This window comes from Vigna angularis, chromosome 2 (genome assembly GCF_016808095.1).
Source record: "Vigna angularis cultivar LongXiaoDou No.4 chromosome 2, ASM1680809v1, whole genome shotgun sequence".
Classification (NCBI taxonomy): domain Eukaryota; kingdom Viridiplantae; phylum Streptophyta; class Magnoliopsida; order Fabales; family Fabaceae; genus Vigna; species Vigna angularis.
In genome coordinates, this window is record NC_068971.1 from 22359300 (window position 1) to 22374602 (window position 15303).

At 29.6% G+C, this 15303-nt stretch overlaps 1 protein-coding gene across 1 annotated transcript; it reads right to left on the bottom strand.

Annotated features, from left to right (window-relative positions):
- Positions 1 to 6549: 6549 nt before the first annotated feature.
- Positions 6550 to 10275, bottom strand: LOC108328388 (protein XRI1). Its single transcript, XM_017562251.2, has 9 exons — positions 10038 to 10275; positions 9240 to 9295; positions 9043 to 9162; positions 8603 to 8748; positions 7971 to 8034; positions 7780 to 7879; positions 7654 to 7694; positions 7478 to 7561; positions 6550 to 6935 (listed from the first exon to the last, which is right to left on the bottom strand). The coding sequence occupies exons 1-9, from the start codon at positions 10124 to 10126 to the stop codon at positions 6655 to 6657; spliced, it is 981 nt and encodes a 326-aa protein (XP_017417740.2). The 5' UTR covers positions 10127 to 10275; the 3' UTR covers positions 6550 to 6654.
- Positions 10276 to 15303: the final 5028 nt, after the last annotated feature.

Sequence of the window (15303 nt, forward strand, 5' to 3'; positions counted from 1 at the left end):
CCTTCAAATCATTCCAATAGCCTGCAAAATCAAGGAAATTTAGTGATAAAATCATCTAGTATAACCTCAACTCTCTTATTCATACAACTTAATGAAAAACATGATTCCAAACAAGTTTCTAAGCAAAAAATGGTATAGTTAGTATCAAGATCACATCACAAATAACGGTATTTTAAACCGTTATCAGACCCTCGGACCTAGGCTGCCGTTGGTGGGGAGGCGGAGTAGGCGGCGAAGGGGCAGTGAGATCGGGGTTGTCCTCTTGCATGATCTGAACCTGCACCATGAGAAACCCCAAATTGATGAAAATGGAGACTTAGGGGAGGGAACAATGGTAGGTGTGAAAGAGATGAGAAATCCCAAACGTGACACACACCTGGGTCACCGTTAACCACCTCATACAAAAATTTAACGCCGTTCAATTTTAAGGACTAAACATAAGAGTTTCAAAACTAAGAAAACTAAAAAAAACAAACCTTTTAAAAAGAGACGAAACCCAAAATCACTTAATAGTTTAAAAACTAAAAATATATTTAACCTAAATATTATCTTAACAAATGAGTTAAGAATTATATTATTAAGGATAAAAAAATACAAACCAAGGAAATATATTCTTCCTGTATTTTCATATATATATATATATATATATATATATATATATATATATATATATATAGAGGTAGAGACGGTATAGATGTTACAATAATTTCATGATAAATATATGTTTTTAAGAATTAAAATAAAATAAAAAATTAAAATATTTATATTTTTTTATTATATTTAAAATGTATATTAATAATTTATAATACATAAAATAATATTTATCCATCATATTATTTATAGTTTTATAATAATTTTTTATTCCTTTGAAACAAAATGTATAACTTTTGATAGTACTACTTTTGTTTTATTTTTTTTAAATAGTTTATTTTTAATGTTAAACGACTTTATATTAATAAATTTTATTATGACTTATGTAGTTGACTTTTTATCGTTATTATTAAAAGAATGGTTTAGGTCAACTCGCAACAATCTCGTAATTGGTAAAGTGTTTTTCTTTACATCTTCACACATATCTTCATATTTTTTTAAAATTTCAAAAGTTATCCTCCGCATTTCAAAAAACCCTATACCCTTTTTTGTATTTTAATGGATTTTGAAATCCATTGAAGGATTTTTTTTCTTCAACGGGTTTCAAAATTCGTTGAAGGATTTCCCAAGCCTTCAACAATCCCGAGACAATTTTTGGAATGTAGGGTACCACGTGTTAGTTCGTGTTTTTTAAATATTTTTGTAATTATTTTATTTTATTTTTTAATTTTTTTTAAAATAATAAAAAAGTTGACACATGTGATGATGGGAAAGGGCCAAAAAATATAACAACTTAGCAAAGAGTAATAACGCTGCGGAAATTCAATCCCCCTTATTGCGAGAATCTGTGAGGAGCACCAAAAAAATAGAACAAAAAATAGAATCTAAAGTACAAAAAGATATCAACAATTTTTAACGTGGAAAATCCCTCAATGCAAGGGTAAAAACCACGAGTCGTCCAGACCAAAGAAAAATCCACTATGATCAATAATAAAGTACAAAAGAGTCTCTAATAATAACACCAAATGATATTTTCTATAAGCCAATTTAACTAAGCACAAATGCTTACAAATGAGAACAAAAAAGATGAAAATTCTCCAAAACAAGGTTGTTGGTGCAAGACTGATTTCTCTCAAACTAGACCTCTGATTGACGATCCAAACGGTCAGAATGAAGAATCATACGTCTGGAACCCACTGCCCACAAATCAGCCCAATCCAACGGTGAACGACTTCACAACAAACAAAACACTAGTGCAGATTTAGGATTATGCGGGAAAGGTTTTCTCTCTTCCTTTTTCTCTCAATTGGTTTTTTTCTCTGTTCAAATGACTCTAATGTGCCCTACTAATATGACCCATCTCCATTTAACCTAGTGAGACATAATGGTCCACATTATTTGGGCCTATTCTCCACATAGAAAGGGAGCCCAATAACTCAACAAATCTCCCCCTCACGACTATGTAGAGATATCCGCCAAACCGACAATCTCACAACAAACTTCAAATTTTTCTATTGGCAATGCCTTGGTAATCATATCAGCACCATTATCATCTGTATGAGCTTTAGCTAATTCCAACAACTTAGCATCCAAAACATCATGTATCCAATGATAGCTCACATCAATATGTTTGGATTTAGAATGAAAATTTGGATTCTTACCAAGATGAATAACACTTTGACTGTCACAATACAACAAGTATTTACCTTGCACAAAACCAAGCTCCTGTAAAAATTTCTTCACCCATAACAACTCCTTACATGCTTTAGTAAGTGCAATGAATTATGCCTCAATAGTAGACAACGCTACACACTTTTGCAACTTTGATTGCCAAACTAAGGCTCCCCCTACAAACTGAATCAAATAGCCTGAAGTGTACTTTCTAGAATCAATGTCTCCGGCCATATTTGAATTTGAGTAACACGCTTTAACCTAGTGAAACATAATGGTCCACATTATTTGGGCTTATTCTCCACATAGGAAGGGAACCTAATAACCCAACATATCAAACTAATATCATATCACATGACAGTGATAATGTGATGTAGTAGTGACATTGTCACATATCACTATCATGTCAGGTGTCATTGTTGTAGTATCAATTTGGTTCCTATATTTTTATTTTATCTTAATTGAGTCTTATTTTTTAAAATTAAATAATTTTGTCCATTTCTAAATAAAAACAAAATTTATTTTTTTATAAATGTTATATAAATATTTTTATTAAAATAGATGTTTCTATTAAATATTTTTAACAAAATTAAATTTATTTATATTTATATTTTACATTGAATTTTATTTAAAAAAATTAAAGTTGTTAAAAAAGGCAATGTTAATAAAAAAAATTTAAAATTAATTTCAACTAACAAATATGTTAATCAACTACATTTCATAAAATAAAATAAAATAAATTTATCTACTTTTTTAATTCTTTTAAACCATTGTATATTTTTAAAATGGGTAAAAGTTAATAATTTCTACACAAATATTTGAGTTAGTTTAAAAATAAATTTTTATAAATTTAAAAATAATTTTAAACAATTTAAAATAAATAAATTTAAAATTTAAAAATAATTTTAAATAAAGTTCAAATGTAAAATATAAATAAAAATAAAAATATAAGTTTTAAAAAATTAAATTTTATTTTAATTTGACAATACACGAGCTTGCTCTATTTGGAAAAAGAAAATTGAAACTTTACGATGTAAGTTGGCATGACCGTGACATGGTCACTATCACTGTCCGATGTCTTTTACCATCTCTATCTTTCATACCGTCAAACTTTCTATAATTATTGTAAACAACTGTATATATATAAAAAAAAGTTTAAATATGTTTTTAGATTTTATACTATCAAGTATTTTTTATTTTATTTTTTATTTTAATTTCTATTTCAAAGTAAGATACATTATAGTTTTTCTTCTTAAAAAAATTTTTAATTTTAGTCATCCAAATTTAACATCTTTAAACATCAACTGACGTGACTAAAAATAAACTCACACAATTTTTTTTTCTTGCAGAGTGTTTTTTACCTTTTCTCCTCTCTCTCTCCTAATCTCTTCCTTGCATCTTCCATCTTCCACCCAAGATACGGTCATAACGAATAACAAACATTTGCATAGACAACGCGGTGTTTGAAGGAGCGTAAAGCAGATCTATAGAGAAAGAGGTGACAGAACCAGAAATTCTTACAAGAACTTAATGTCTTCGGAGTCACGAACCATCTGGATAAGAAGAGGGGGTTTCCATTATCACTGTCTGTTAAAAATAGATGTTTTCCCGTTTTACCAAAAACCCCAGCAACACGAGACACTGCTTTCTCCAAAGAGTAAAATCCATAGAACATAGAAACCTGAAGCATACATAAGTCCAAAAACTATGTCATTGTCTTCACATAAAGTCATTATCAACTCATACTAAGCCACTTCTGTGTATAACAGAGTCTTCTAATTATTGTTTTTACTCCCTTAGTTTTATAAATAGTTATAGAATTTACTTTACAGAAAAACCTTTCTCATCACAGGCAATAAAGCATTCAAATTGCAAAGTCATAGGCTAAAGCTACCAAAGAATGACCTGTTTATGACCTCTAGAACCAAGGTGTGGCGTTGCAGATGTAATGAAATTAATGGGCTCTAGTCCTGCAATTTTTCCTTCATATTTTCTATCATGACATTCTTGATCTGAAACATGGCTTTTACAATGACCATTCTCCACAGTGAAAGATGGAAGGAAGAGACGAGAAAAAGAGTGGGACAAAAGGTAAAAAACAGTGACTTAGTTCCAGAAAAAAAATCATATCAATTTATCGATAGTCAAATCAATTAATTTTTAACGGTATTAATGGTAAAGGATTAAAATCAAAATTTTTTTAAAGAAAAGGACTAAAATGTAACTTTAAAAAAGTGACTAAAACCAAAACCGTTTGATAGTATAGAAACTAAAAACATATTTAAGCCTAAAGAAAACACAATAAAAGTAGTTGAAACAAAATAAAAATCAGTAAATCTTGCTTAAAAAAAGAATTAAAAAACACCAATAACAAAAGAAAAAAAAAAAGTAATAAGAAAAAACTAATAACAAAACTAACAACATATTAAAAAATACTAGTACAATAAAACGAACAATACCTGAAAATTATAAGAAGGTGGACACAATAAATAAAAAGGATTTCTGAATATTGTCTTTCATATACAGGACTCCTGCTTCATATACAATACTCCCACCAAGCAGTGACATATCACTTCACCCATAGAAAAAAAACCGCGGTATGAGAAACATAATGACAATAAAACCCAATAAATATACCAGTGTCATTATTTCATATGGGACATTTTTGGAATTTTCCCTATAATGTTGTTTTCTGGAATAGATAGTTCATACAGATGGGTGGTTGCTGTCAAGAAAAAAATTTCCAGAACTGTTCTTTTGTTACAAAAATAAATTCCAAAAATATTACTGTGCAGGAAGAAAAAACGAGGGGTGTAAGCAGCAATTCCAAAAATCTAAAAGTTTATGAAACAAATGAATCTCAGGTCCAACCCGTCAAGTTGAGAAGAAACCCTGAATAAGAAAACCTTAATAGGAGAATTAAGGGAAGCTATATATACACAATGTTCTATATATTTTTTATTGAAGCTTTAAATATGCTTTTGTTTCTTGATAAATTATTACATTTTTTTTTATTTTCAATATTTTTAGTTTTCATTTCTAACTAATTTATTATTTTGTTTTTTAAATGATTGTTTTTTAAATGAGAGGACATGGAATGGTCAGGGTATACCAGTGGTTTCAGAGTTTGTTTTCAAAAAATATGTAAACGTTAGATATTAAAGACAGGTGCCAATAAGAAAGGGCTAAAAGTTCCCACAATTCCATTCACAGCTATAGGTACAACAACATTTTAAAATCGTATATATATATATATATATATATATATATATATATATATATATATATATATATATATATATATATATATATATATATATATATATATATATATATATATAATGTTGAAATGCTGATAACTTTACATAAAATTGATTATTTTTGTCTACCAGTTAAATTATAATTTCTTGTTATTATGATTATTTGTCAATTTTGTAAAAAATTTTAAAAATTATAAATTTTTCCAAGTTTAAAAACTATATCTTTTTTATCTATATAAACCATGCATCGAATAATTATAGATTGATACAAAGATGTGTATATATAATCTATGAAAAATGAATTTTTAATCTAATAGTAAGTTTTTAAAAAATCATAAAAAATAAAAGTTATTAATTGTTTCTGCAATCTGAAATATGGTTTTTGGTTTATCCTTTTTCATAATATATTTGTAACTATTTGTAAAAGTAATGCCATATGCTTTTAACATCATATGTTTTTAGTCTCATTGGAATACTCTTTCCGCGAAAAAATCTCAATATAAGGGAATAATTTATTAAAAGCATGATTCATTAATAATATATTCAATGATTAAATACATGGTTTTTTATGAACTTTTTTAGTCCTTAAAATTTTAATTCTCATCAAGCACCTAGTGATTCATGTCTTAAGTTTCATTTGGCTTGCATTTAGTAGAACTTTCACCAATCCATTGCATTGATGTTTGAACTCTTAAAACATCTTAGGTTCAAGTTCTAAAGCAAGTTTCCCATTCTTATATCAGCATAACATAGCACATCAAACTGAAATTCTTCTCATAGCTTACAAAATAAAATTTACAAGGACTAAAACTGAAATTCTTTATATGTACAAACACTGATAAATTCATTAAACCAACCAGGATTTTATATATTGATATATCAGAATATAGGATATTATGAGAGTTGATCAAAATTTTCATAGCAGAGTTAGCTTGAACAAAAGTATCAACCAAGAGAAAAGCCACTGAGTGATCTAGATCCTCAACTAGGACGCAAACACTAAGGTGGTGTTATCATGGGTGCAAAATAAGAACAAAAAATTGCAATACCAACTATTAAATTACCAAGGTATTTTACATGCACAAAATGAAGCCAAACCCAACACAAAAGTTAGTACTAAACACTTAAAGTCTTAGCCTTTGGTTCTCATAATTGTGATGCTACCTTTTCCCCCTTCAGTGTGAATTTTTGTTTTTCCAACAACAGGCTTCCCAGAAAAGGCTGATTTTGGGTAAGTTGATGGATCTTCCACACCTAGTTTGGATTTGAGAGGAGGTGCAGACAGAAGACGCTGATTTATTTCCTTCAGAGTGACATCTCCATCAGCACCACTGGGTTTAATGAAGGCAAATGGATAGGCCACAGAAGCAGATAGCTTTGTGGGTTTTTCTACAAATGATTTTTCCCCTGTACCTGTTAAACAAAGTCAGAATTTTATTTCATCTCACAAAAAGTTTCATACTATTATGTACTATTGTTTCTGGTTAAAGATTATTTAGCATTTGACAGAAACTATAGACCACAGTTTAAGAAATAAAAACACAACTATGAGCATCATTTAGTTTGTAAAAGTATGCTAGTTTTTCCTGTCTTGTGAGTCTTCTTTAGCACATAGGAGAATTCAGTATAATGAGTCTTTTTGGATAAACTTCTCAACAAAATACTCATAGGAGAAAAAAATAAATGTGAAAGTAACATAAACTTCTCCATGAGACAAAGTTGGCTTATGCATTACATCAATCTGCAGAAAGTTCTCTCATATTAGCTTTTTTGAAAGATAATTTTTGTATTATGCATATAAGTTAATATTGGTATATGCATATAAGTGTTTCTGCAGAAGTTTGTTCAAACAGCCTCGTCTCCTAGCAACTTGGATGACATTATTAGATGAGATATTAGGCAAATATACATTACAATTAAAACAAACAAAAGACTGTATCAAGAACAAAACAAACCTTTGAAGACAATACTTTTGGGGATTTTAGTGGCACGATGCTGAACCGTATTTTGTTCGCACACAGGTTGGAAGTTGCACAGATCTAAGGAAGCATATAACGTTTTTCAAATAAGTCAAAGTTTACAATAAAGAAGTAGGAAAATTAGAGTAAATGGCAGGCAGAAAAATTCCTACCTGCAACATCAATGTGAACATCATCAGCCCCAGAAAAATTCCTGAGTCAAATAACATAATCATAAGATTGTTTTGTATAAACAGATATATGCCATAATATATTAATGGTGATCTTTAGAAGCATACAAATCATCAGGACATAATTGCATTTCAGCATCCGCAAAGCAATCTGCTAGCCACCCTTCAGCTGATTCAAAGTCCTCATAACTGGAAGCGGATGCACTTCCTAATGCATGTTTCATTATAATTGGTTAAAGATATCAAATCCATGTAAAAAGGAAAAGAAAAAAAAGGCAAAAAATTTGCAAAAGGTAAACCTGATGCCCCAGATACCCATTGCGAAAATTCTGAGAAAATTTCTTCATTTGGGTCCTCCTTCCCCTATATACATAATGTAACAGTTACACAATCTGGCAAAAGCCGCAACTCTAGCACAATTATTAACTCAAACAACATTTCAATGATATCCTTGAGTGATGGTTTCTGGTACCAACAATGTTCATTGCAAATCATGAAGCCTTGAAGGATAGAAACAGGATTGTTGATCAACTCAAAACAAGAACACCAGGTTAATACTCATCTCATTTTCACATTTTAATAGTCATCACAGTAGTCTAAGTTAAGACAGTTGACTAAGTTCTACTTCCCAGATGAGGTGATATAAACCAATATGGCTGAACTAATCATTTCAGAAAAGCATAAATATGAAATATAGTATAAAAAAACAGAAATCTTCCAAAAATAACAAGGAAAAGTAGAACAAATTTTAGCTACCTTAAGACAAAACATATTCCTACCTTAGTCAGCTATATCATGTGGAATATATTTAAGAAAAAGACGTATTTGCTCAAATTAAGTGTACTTGTGTTCTCGTTTTTTCATGTGGCCTGACCAATTATTATGCCATTATGGGTGTGAAAAATCACTCTCAAGGTAAAAAAGCACTGACCTTTACTTTCAAATATGCTGAAGACATTTGTTCGTTGGAGGGGTAATGACACCCATTTTGAGTATTGAATTGTAGCATCCTCCGTCTCTTAAATTGATAAGAAGTCTTCAAACATTTGTCTGGTTCATTTTTCAGATCATTTGACTCTGAAATCCACCGTGTTAGAGTTAGAAAGGACAACATTATATAAAAAAAAGCACAGCAGGAATAACAATAGTAATAGAAAGTAAAGTTAACCTAACACATGATGCATAAAGCTATATCCCTACAAGTAAAGCTACAATTTGGTTCCAGGATTTAAAATTGTCACCTCAATATCACAAGGCAATAACCCTAGCATTTTTGTCAAGTTTACCCTCAATAATAGAAATGAAAAAACCAAGTTTCATATATTGATTATTAGACAACATATAAGTGCATGCCAGATAGAAATACCATACCACTATTATTGACATTGTATGAAAAATCCCCACATGCCTTCACCGGTGTTGTTTCATCATTGAACACACAAGACAGATCTTCATTTTGAGGAACCTCATTCCACAGTTCTTGCGAAATTTCTGCTCAAACAAGAAAACTTTCTCAGGAATCAATTATTTTTAGACTAATCTAACTTAGAACCACAAGTCAGAGTTACCGTAATTGAAACTCTTCTGGAGACAGTAGTCCTCCCTATGCCAATCCCACGGCTCCCTAGCACCATTTAACATGGAGCAAAAAGCAAATCATTGACATGCAACAATGAAAAATGAGCAAAAAGACACTCAGAAGAAATCAATTCTAAAACCAGTTTGGAAGAATCACAAGGGATACATTGTAGACATCATGATTTCAACAATAAACAAGCCAACCGAAAGTACATAAGTAAATTGCAGCACAAGTTACAAACCAAACCACCACACAAATAAAAAGGAACACAGTCCTTAGTTTCTGCAGAAAAAAAGGGCAAAAGAAGAGAAAAGGGCCAAATAAACAAAAAATAAATAAAAAACAAGAGAAAAAATTGAAAGAGGGAGAAATAGTAACCCGCCAACATCTTCATCATCACCATCACCACACCACCATCCTCCCTTTATCCACAAAATCTAACATGAATCAACCATCTCAAGAGCAAATGAAAACCAAGAACAGAAAACTACTGAACCGGCCAAAGTTTACAGATGAAAGGTGCAAAAAAATAGTAAACGATGGCCAACAACCTCATACATGAACGAACCAAAAAACTAGAAAAACACTTGTCAGAAGCAAAATCTCATGAAAATCCATTTCACGTCCCAAATAAAAACACAGAACAAAAATTGAAGAGCACGAAAAAGTACATGTTGAAAACGAAATGCAGTTCCCAAAGGTTTGGCTTTCCCAAGAGAAGAGACAGACCCAGAAAAAGAAAAAGACTGAGGCAAAGGAAAGGGCTGAGAAATATAAATATATATACTTGTAATCGCTGTAATCCATTGCAGAAGTCGCAATTTCAACCAAAAAACAGTAGTCACTGATGAGTGTCCTTTCTCCCCTCCCGTTCATAAAAATAACCGTTACAGAGAATTTCAAGACGCTGCTGCATGAGATGCAAACTATGCCACATAAGAAAGGAACCCAAAAGAAAAGAAACTACCTTTCTCTCAACATATGTGTTTGTGTGTCTATCTATATATACAAACACCCACACACACACATATATGTGCATATTCTTAGTGATGTTTTGTCTTCCTGTCTTGTTTTCCATTTTCTTGGTTTGATTATTATATATTATTTTATCATCAATATTATTATAATATACGCTGTTATAGTGTATGGTATTTATGATTTATCAATGTACTTTGAAACTTTAAGAATATCTAACCACATAATCCAAGAAGGGAAGGTGGAGAGGGACAAGAGGGGTCCACAGGAGCACGACCTCACGAGATACGGCAAACGTGCTTTTACTCACTATGACCCACTCCAGCCACTACTCTCTTTAAAACAATGTTCATTCTGTTTGGATTTTTTTTTGGTGCAATTGGGTTTGGAAGGGAAGAGAGAGAAAACCGATTCTGTCTTGTTTGTTCACCAAGTGTTGTGTTTGGCACAAGGACAAGGAAGTTGTTTATGGTTGCTTCCCACCAAATGGATATCCTAAAATATGGGAATTACTTTTCTGGAAAATGTTTTACTTTTGAAAACCATATCATCGTGTTAGTATTAAACTACCTCATATGAAAAAGAAAACATTTTTTTAATAAGAATAGTGTGTTACTACTACTGGTTCAATTCGAAAAAACCTGTTTAAGTATTTTAAAAAGTATTTATGACAAACCAAACAAGATTTTGAGATGTTAAAAAATAATAATTAATTTAATTTGGTCTGTAAATTAAATGTTGTGATAAGATTATAAGAATTTAATTGAACTTTTTAAAATCTAGAAAAAAATTGTTTTACTCCATAACTGCTATGACTATTAACAATGAAGTGTAACTTCTTTCTTTTATATATATATATATATATATATATATATATATATATATATATATAACCTATTTTATTGATTTTATTATTTTTATAAACAACTATTCATAATAAATAATAGTTATCTTTAACATATGACTATAACATTGTAAAAATTAATAAAATATTTTTGTTTTTTTTCTGTAATTTCTTTTTATATTAATCTTTTTATAATTCAATATAAATTTTAATATTATATTGTCTAACTTTTTAATTTTACTTTTCTAATTTTTTATATCATAGAAAGGTAAATACACAAGTTTCCGGTAGGTTTTAGAAACTTATAAGATTTGGTAAGATTTTAACTTTATTTTGACGGATAAACAACGTATTTGGTAAGTTAATTAATCATGTCAAAGAAAAAAGTAAGTTAATTAACTAATAATTTTTTAATGAATTAAAATATGATAGTCTATTCCTGTATTAATTTAACATCTTCTTTGTTTGTAATTTTTTTTTAAAATGTCCTAATTGAATATTCATTTTTTAATATAAAGTCATCTGTGTTAAGAAAATGTGTTTGAAGAAATTTATAAAAACATAAGTTCTTCATAAAAATTAGGAAATTCATTTAATATTCTGTTCGTACGTTAAAATTTACGACTTTAAAAACTTACGCAATTGTTTTGAGTAAAAAATAAGTATTTTTAATTTATCTAAACTTAAAACTTGAGAGTTTTTTTTATATTAGAAATTCTAATATTTTCAGTTATATTAATGAAAATGCAATAATTATAAAATGGTAAAATGGATGTAAAATAATATATTTGAATATAGTAAATAAGTTGTAGAGAAAACATTTTTAGGTTTTTCAAATTAAGTAGTAGAACTAAAATGTCTATATGTTTTATCTAATAAACAACTTTGGATTTAGATTTGAACTCCACATAAAAAACAATCCATAAAAACAAAGACAAATTATAGATACAAATACTTAAATATAAACAAATGAAATAGCTAAATTATTAAAAAAAATGTAGAGAATTGATACATAAAATCAATAAATAAACACAATATTTTATTTATTGCTCACTTTGCACTTACCGTTCATAAAACATTTTTTTCGTAAATAAATTGTTTTCGTTTTATGATTTTCGTGAAACTTATTTATTTCTTTTGATTCAAAATCATGGTAACCTCCTTATATATATCACCCATAAATACCTTATCAGTCTCTACGTGATACTTCTTAGAAAATAAAACATATCTATATCTTTTACGTTTTCTTGATTTTAAATTTAGTGAAAACAACAATAAATATTTTTTAAATAACAAAACAACCGTAAATTTATTTTTTTATAATATGTAAGCATCAAGAGAATATTAAAGGGTAGCAATGGTTTTAAGAGATGGCATGGATTACTTTAAAACATTATATTAAAAATAAAAATTTTATTAATTGAGTTTTATTTTATAAAAAATATTATTTTTTTAATTTTTAAAATTTCTCTTTTTATCTTTAATTTAATTTTTTAATTGTTTAAATATTTTAAAGATCAAATATCAAGGGAAGGATTCTTGCAAAAAATTCTATATTTTCAACTAGTCAAAATACAAAATATAATAAGTTTACTTTTTTTCTTTTTTAGATAATGTATTATTTTGAGTTCTATGTGTCTCTTTGGTCTATGTATATGACTCAAAATAATTCAAGGTGAATTTTTTTGTTTTGATCATGATGTTTTATGATATATGATAAGAGTTTTCTTTGCACGTGAGAACTAGAGCTTTAGAAGAAACTTTTGAATCAGGAGCTTTTATTCTAGGTAAGTGAAACTAGTTTATTTATAATGATTGATGTGTTTTAAATTGATGAATTGATTATGATGATGAAATTGAAGTTGTTGTGATAATGATTTGAGTTGTTGATTTGTTTGGATTCGAAATGTTGTTTGTGGAACTAGTTTGATGATGTTAGGATTATCTCATTTGCTCAACCTAAGGTCTTTTTGAACAAAAATAAAGTATTTTCAACTAAGAAAAAGATAGAATTGCCTAAATAGACAATTTGGATAACTTATCTTAGTTAGATGAGGAGTTGAATTTTTTATACAACGTTACGCAGATGGGGCAACAATGAAGAGTTTTTAGAGTGACAAAAAGCATAAAAAGAAATAGCATATGTTTTCTTAGGCGTGTATTTTGCCTATTCTAGTTTCTAGTTTCTTTCTCTTATTTTGGTTGTAGAGAAGCTTATAAACTCTTCTTTTCTTTAAAGTACAAGCAATGTGGGACTTCACATAGTTTGGACTTAAAAGAAAAGAAGAATAAATAAGCCTTCTCATTTTGTTCTTGTAGCGCAAGTTAATCATGCATAATTTGTAGTTTTAATTTCTAAACTAGTTAGGAAGCTTATAAACCCTTAAGAAGTGGAAGAATTGAGAGATATGGGACTAAAATCACCATGAGGTGCTGCTAGTCCAGACTTGGAAGCTTTCCAAGTCTCATCCTTTAATTCTCTTCACTTACTCCATACTTAAGGCTATATAAGTAACCTAATGGTTTCTTTTTATAGACACCTTTGAATTGAATGAATTTTAAGAGTGATTTGCATTATTGCTTATCTTCTTTGAGATAGAAATTTGTCTCTAAGTCATATTTTTGGATCTTATCTTGTGATAAGCAAGTGACGATCCAACCTTGGCACTCATCTTGGATCATTGCAAGTGGCGTGTCCTCAAGTTCATATGTTCTCTCATCCTTATCTCTTCCCTTTTAAATCTTTTCAATTTTCATTTCTTAATTGTCATTAGGCTAGTTCTATCTAAGCATGTTATTCCATATCAGTTACGCAGTACCATACCAAACAAAGAAATCCAATTAGTGAGCTCACGATTTCTAGGGTGTTAGGCATTAATATGAGACCGTTGGACGCTCACTTGGCAATGAGTTTCATTGGTTTAAGGCATTGGGTGTTACCTTGGGATCATTAGGTGCTCACTTGACAGTGACTTTTGGGTGGTTTTGTGCTCGACACCATAAGCTAAGCGTTGAGCGCCACAACCCTTGCATTGATAACCTCATTCTACGTGTTGGGCACCATCTAGAATTTAATTCTAGGGGTTCCTTGAGCTTAGGGCATTGGGCGCTAGGGAGCTTTTGTCGGGCACTATACTTTGTATTGTTATTTTCATGTTTAGATGTTTTAGTTTAAACATATATGTCAAATGATTTATAATGATGAATGACTTAATATGAAATGTATGATATTTTGGTTGTACGTAAGATGATAGTATGGTCATTTCAAAGGAGGAAGTATTACATTCATCTTGAGTTAGAGTTTATTGAATGTTGATTAAGTAAGTAATGACACAAGTATTTTTAATACTAGTTCGTTCAACCTAAGTTATGCCCATCTCCTTTAAAAACTCTTAAGGGGTTCCATTAATCTTATCCAATATTACAATTGAGTATAACCCACTCCTGGTTGGAAGTATTATCAAACCACTTCTGGTTCATCTAGTAAACCTAACTAGTTGAGTATTCTAGACCACTCCTAGTTTCCCTAGTCAATCTGACTAGTCTGAGTTTACCCACTCTTGGTTGTTAGTATTATAACGACTCTTAGTACACAATCGAGTATTGTTAACCACTCCTGGTTCACTAGTCAATCCTAACTAGAACTTTTCGCTCAATATGATAATTTAATACAATCACATTCAATATTTGTTTACAAATACAAATAACTTTCAAGGAGAGGATCAATACAATATGGTACAATATGTAAACATATGATATTCTTCCTCTAAGGTTTAAAAGTATCAGACGATATATGTTTGAGGTAGAGAGATAGTGTTTAATGATCTCTCTTGAACATGTTCTCTTTCTCTCTCTCCTTTTCTCTCTTTTACTTTCACCTCCCTCAACTTCAACAACATCTTCTCTTTAGTGGATCTTCTTTATATAGCCTTCTTGACAAATGATCGTTGAACACATAGTTGACTTTTGGATATACTTCATGGCCTTTTAGGTAGTAGGTCAAACTTAGTTCTACATTGCAACACAATAGTGGTTTATTAGCCCTTTCATTCAAATGTAGCTTGTATGACCTTTTAGTGTAAAGCTTGAGGAAACATCCTAAGAAAGTCTTTTTATCTCTTAACGTCTTTTTGTTTCTGAATAAAGCTTTAGTATTGACATATTTTGCATAGATAATAAGAACAAAGCATGCATCAAAGAGGCACTCTTTTATACAACATTAAATGTTTTTAAA

What these genes read in the sequence shown, in the direction of transcription:
- LOC108328388 (XM_017562251.2), bottom strand. Translation starts at nt 10,126, where the DNA reads ATGAACGGGAGGGGAGAAAGGACACTCATCAGTGACTACTGTTTTTTG. An exon ending in ATGGATTACAGCGATTACAA is followed by an intron (nt 9,296 to 10,037) that starts GTATATATATTT and finishes AAATGGTGCTAG; the next exon opens with GGAGCCGTGGGATTGGCATA. An exon ending in CAATTATGTCCTGATGATTT is followed by an intron (nt 7,695 to 7,779) that starts GTATGCTTCTAA and finishes TATTTGACTCAG; the next exon opens with GAATTTTTCTGGGGCTGATG.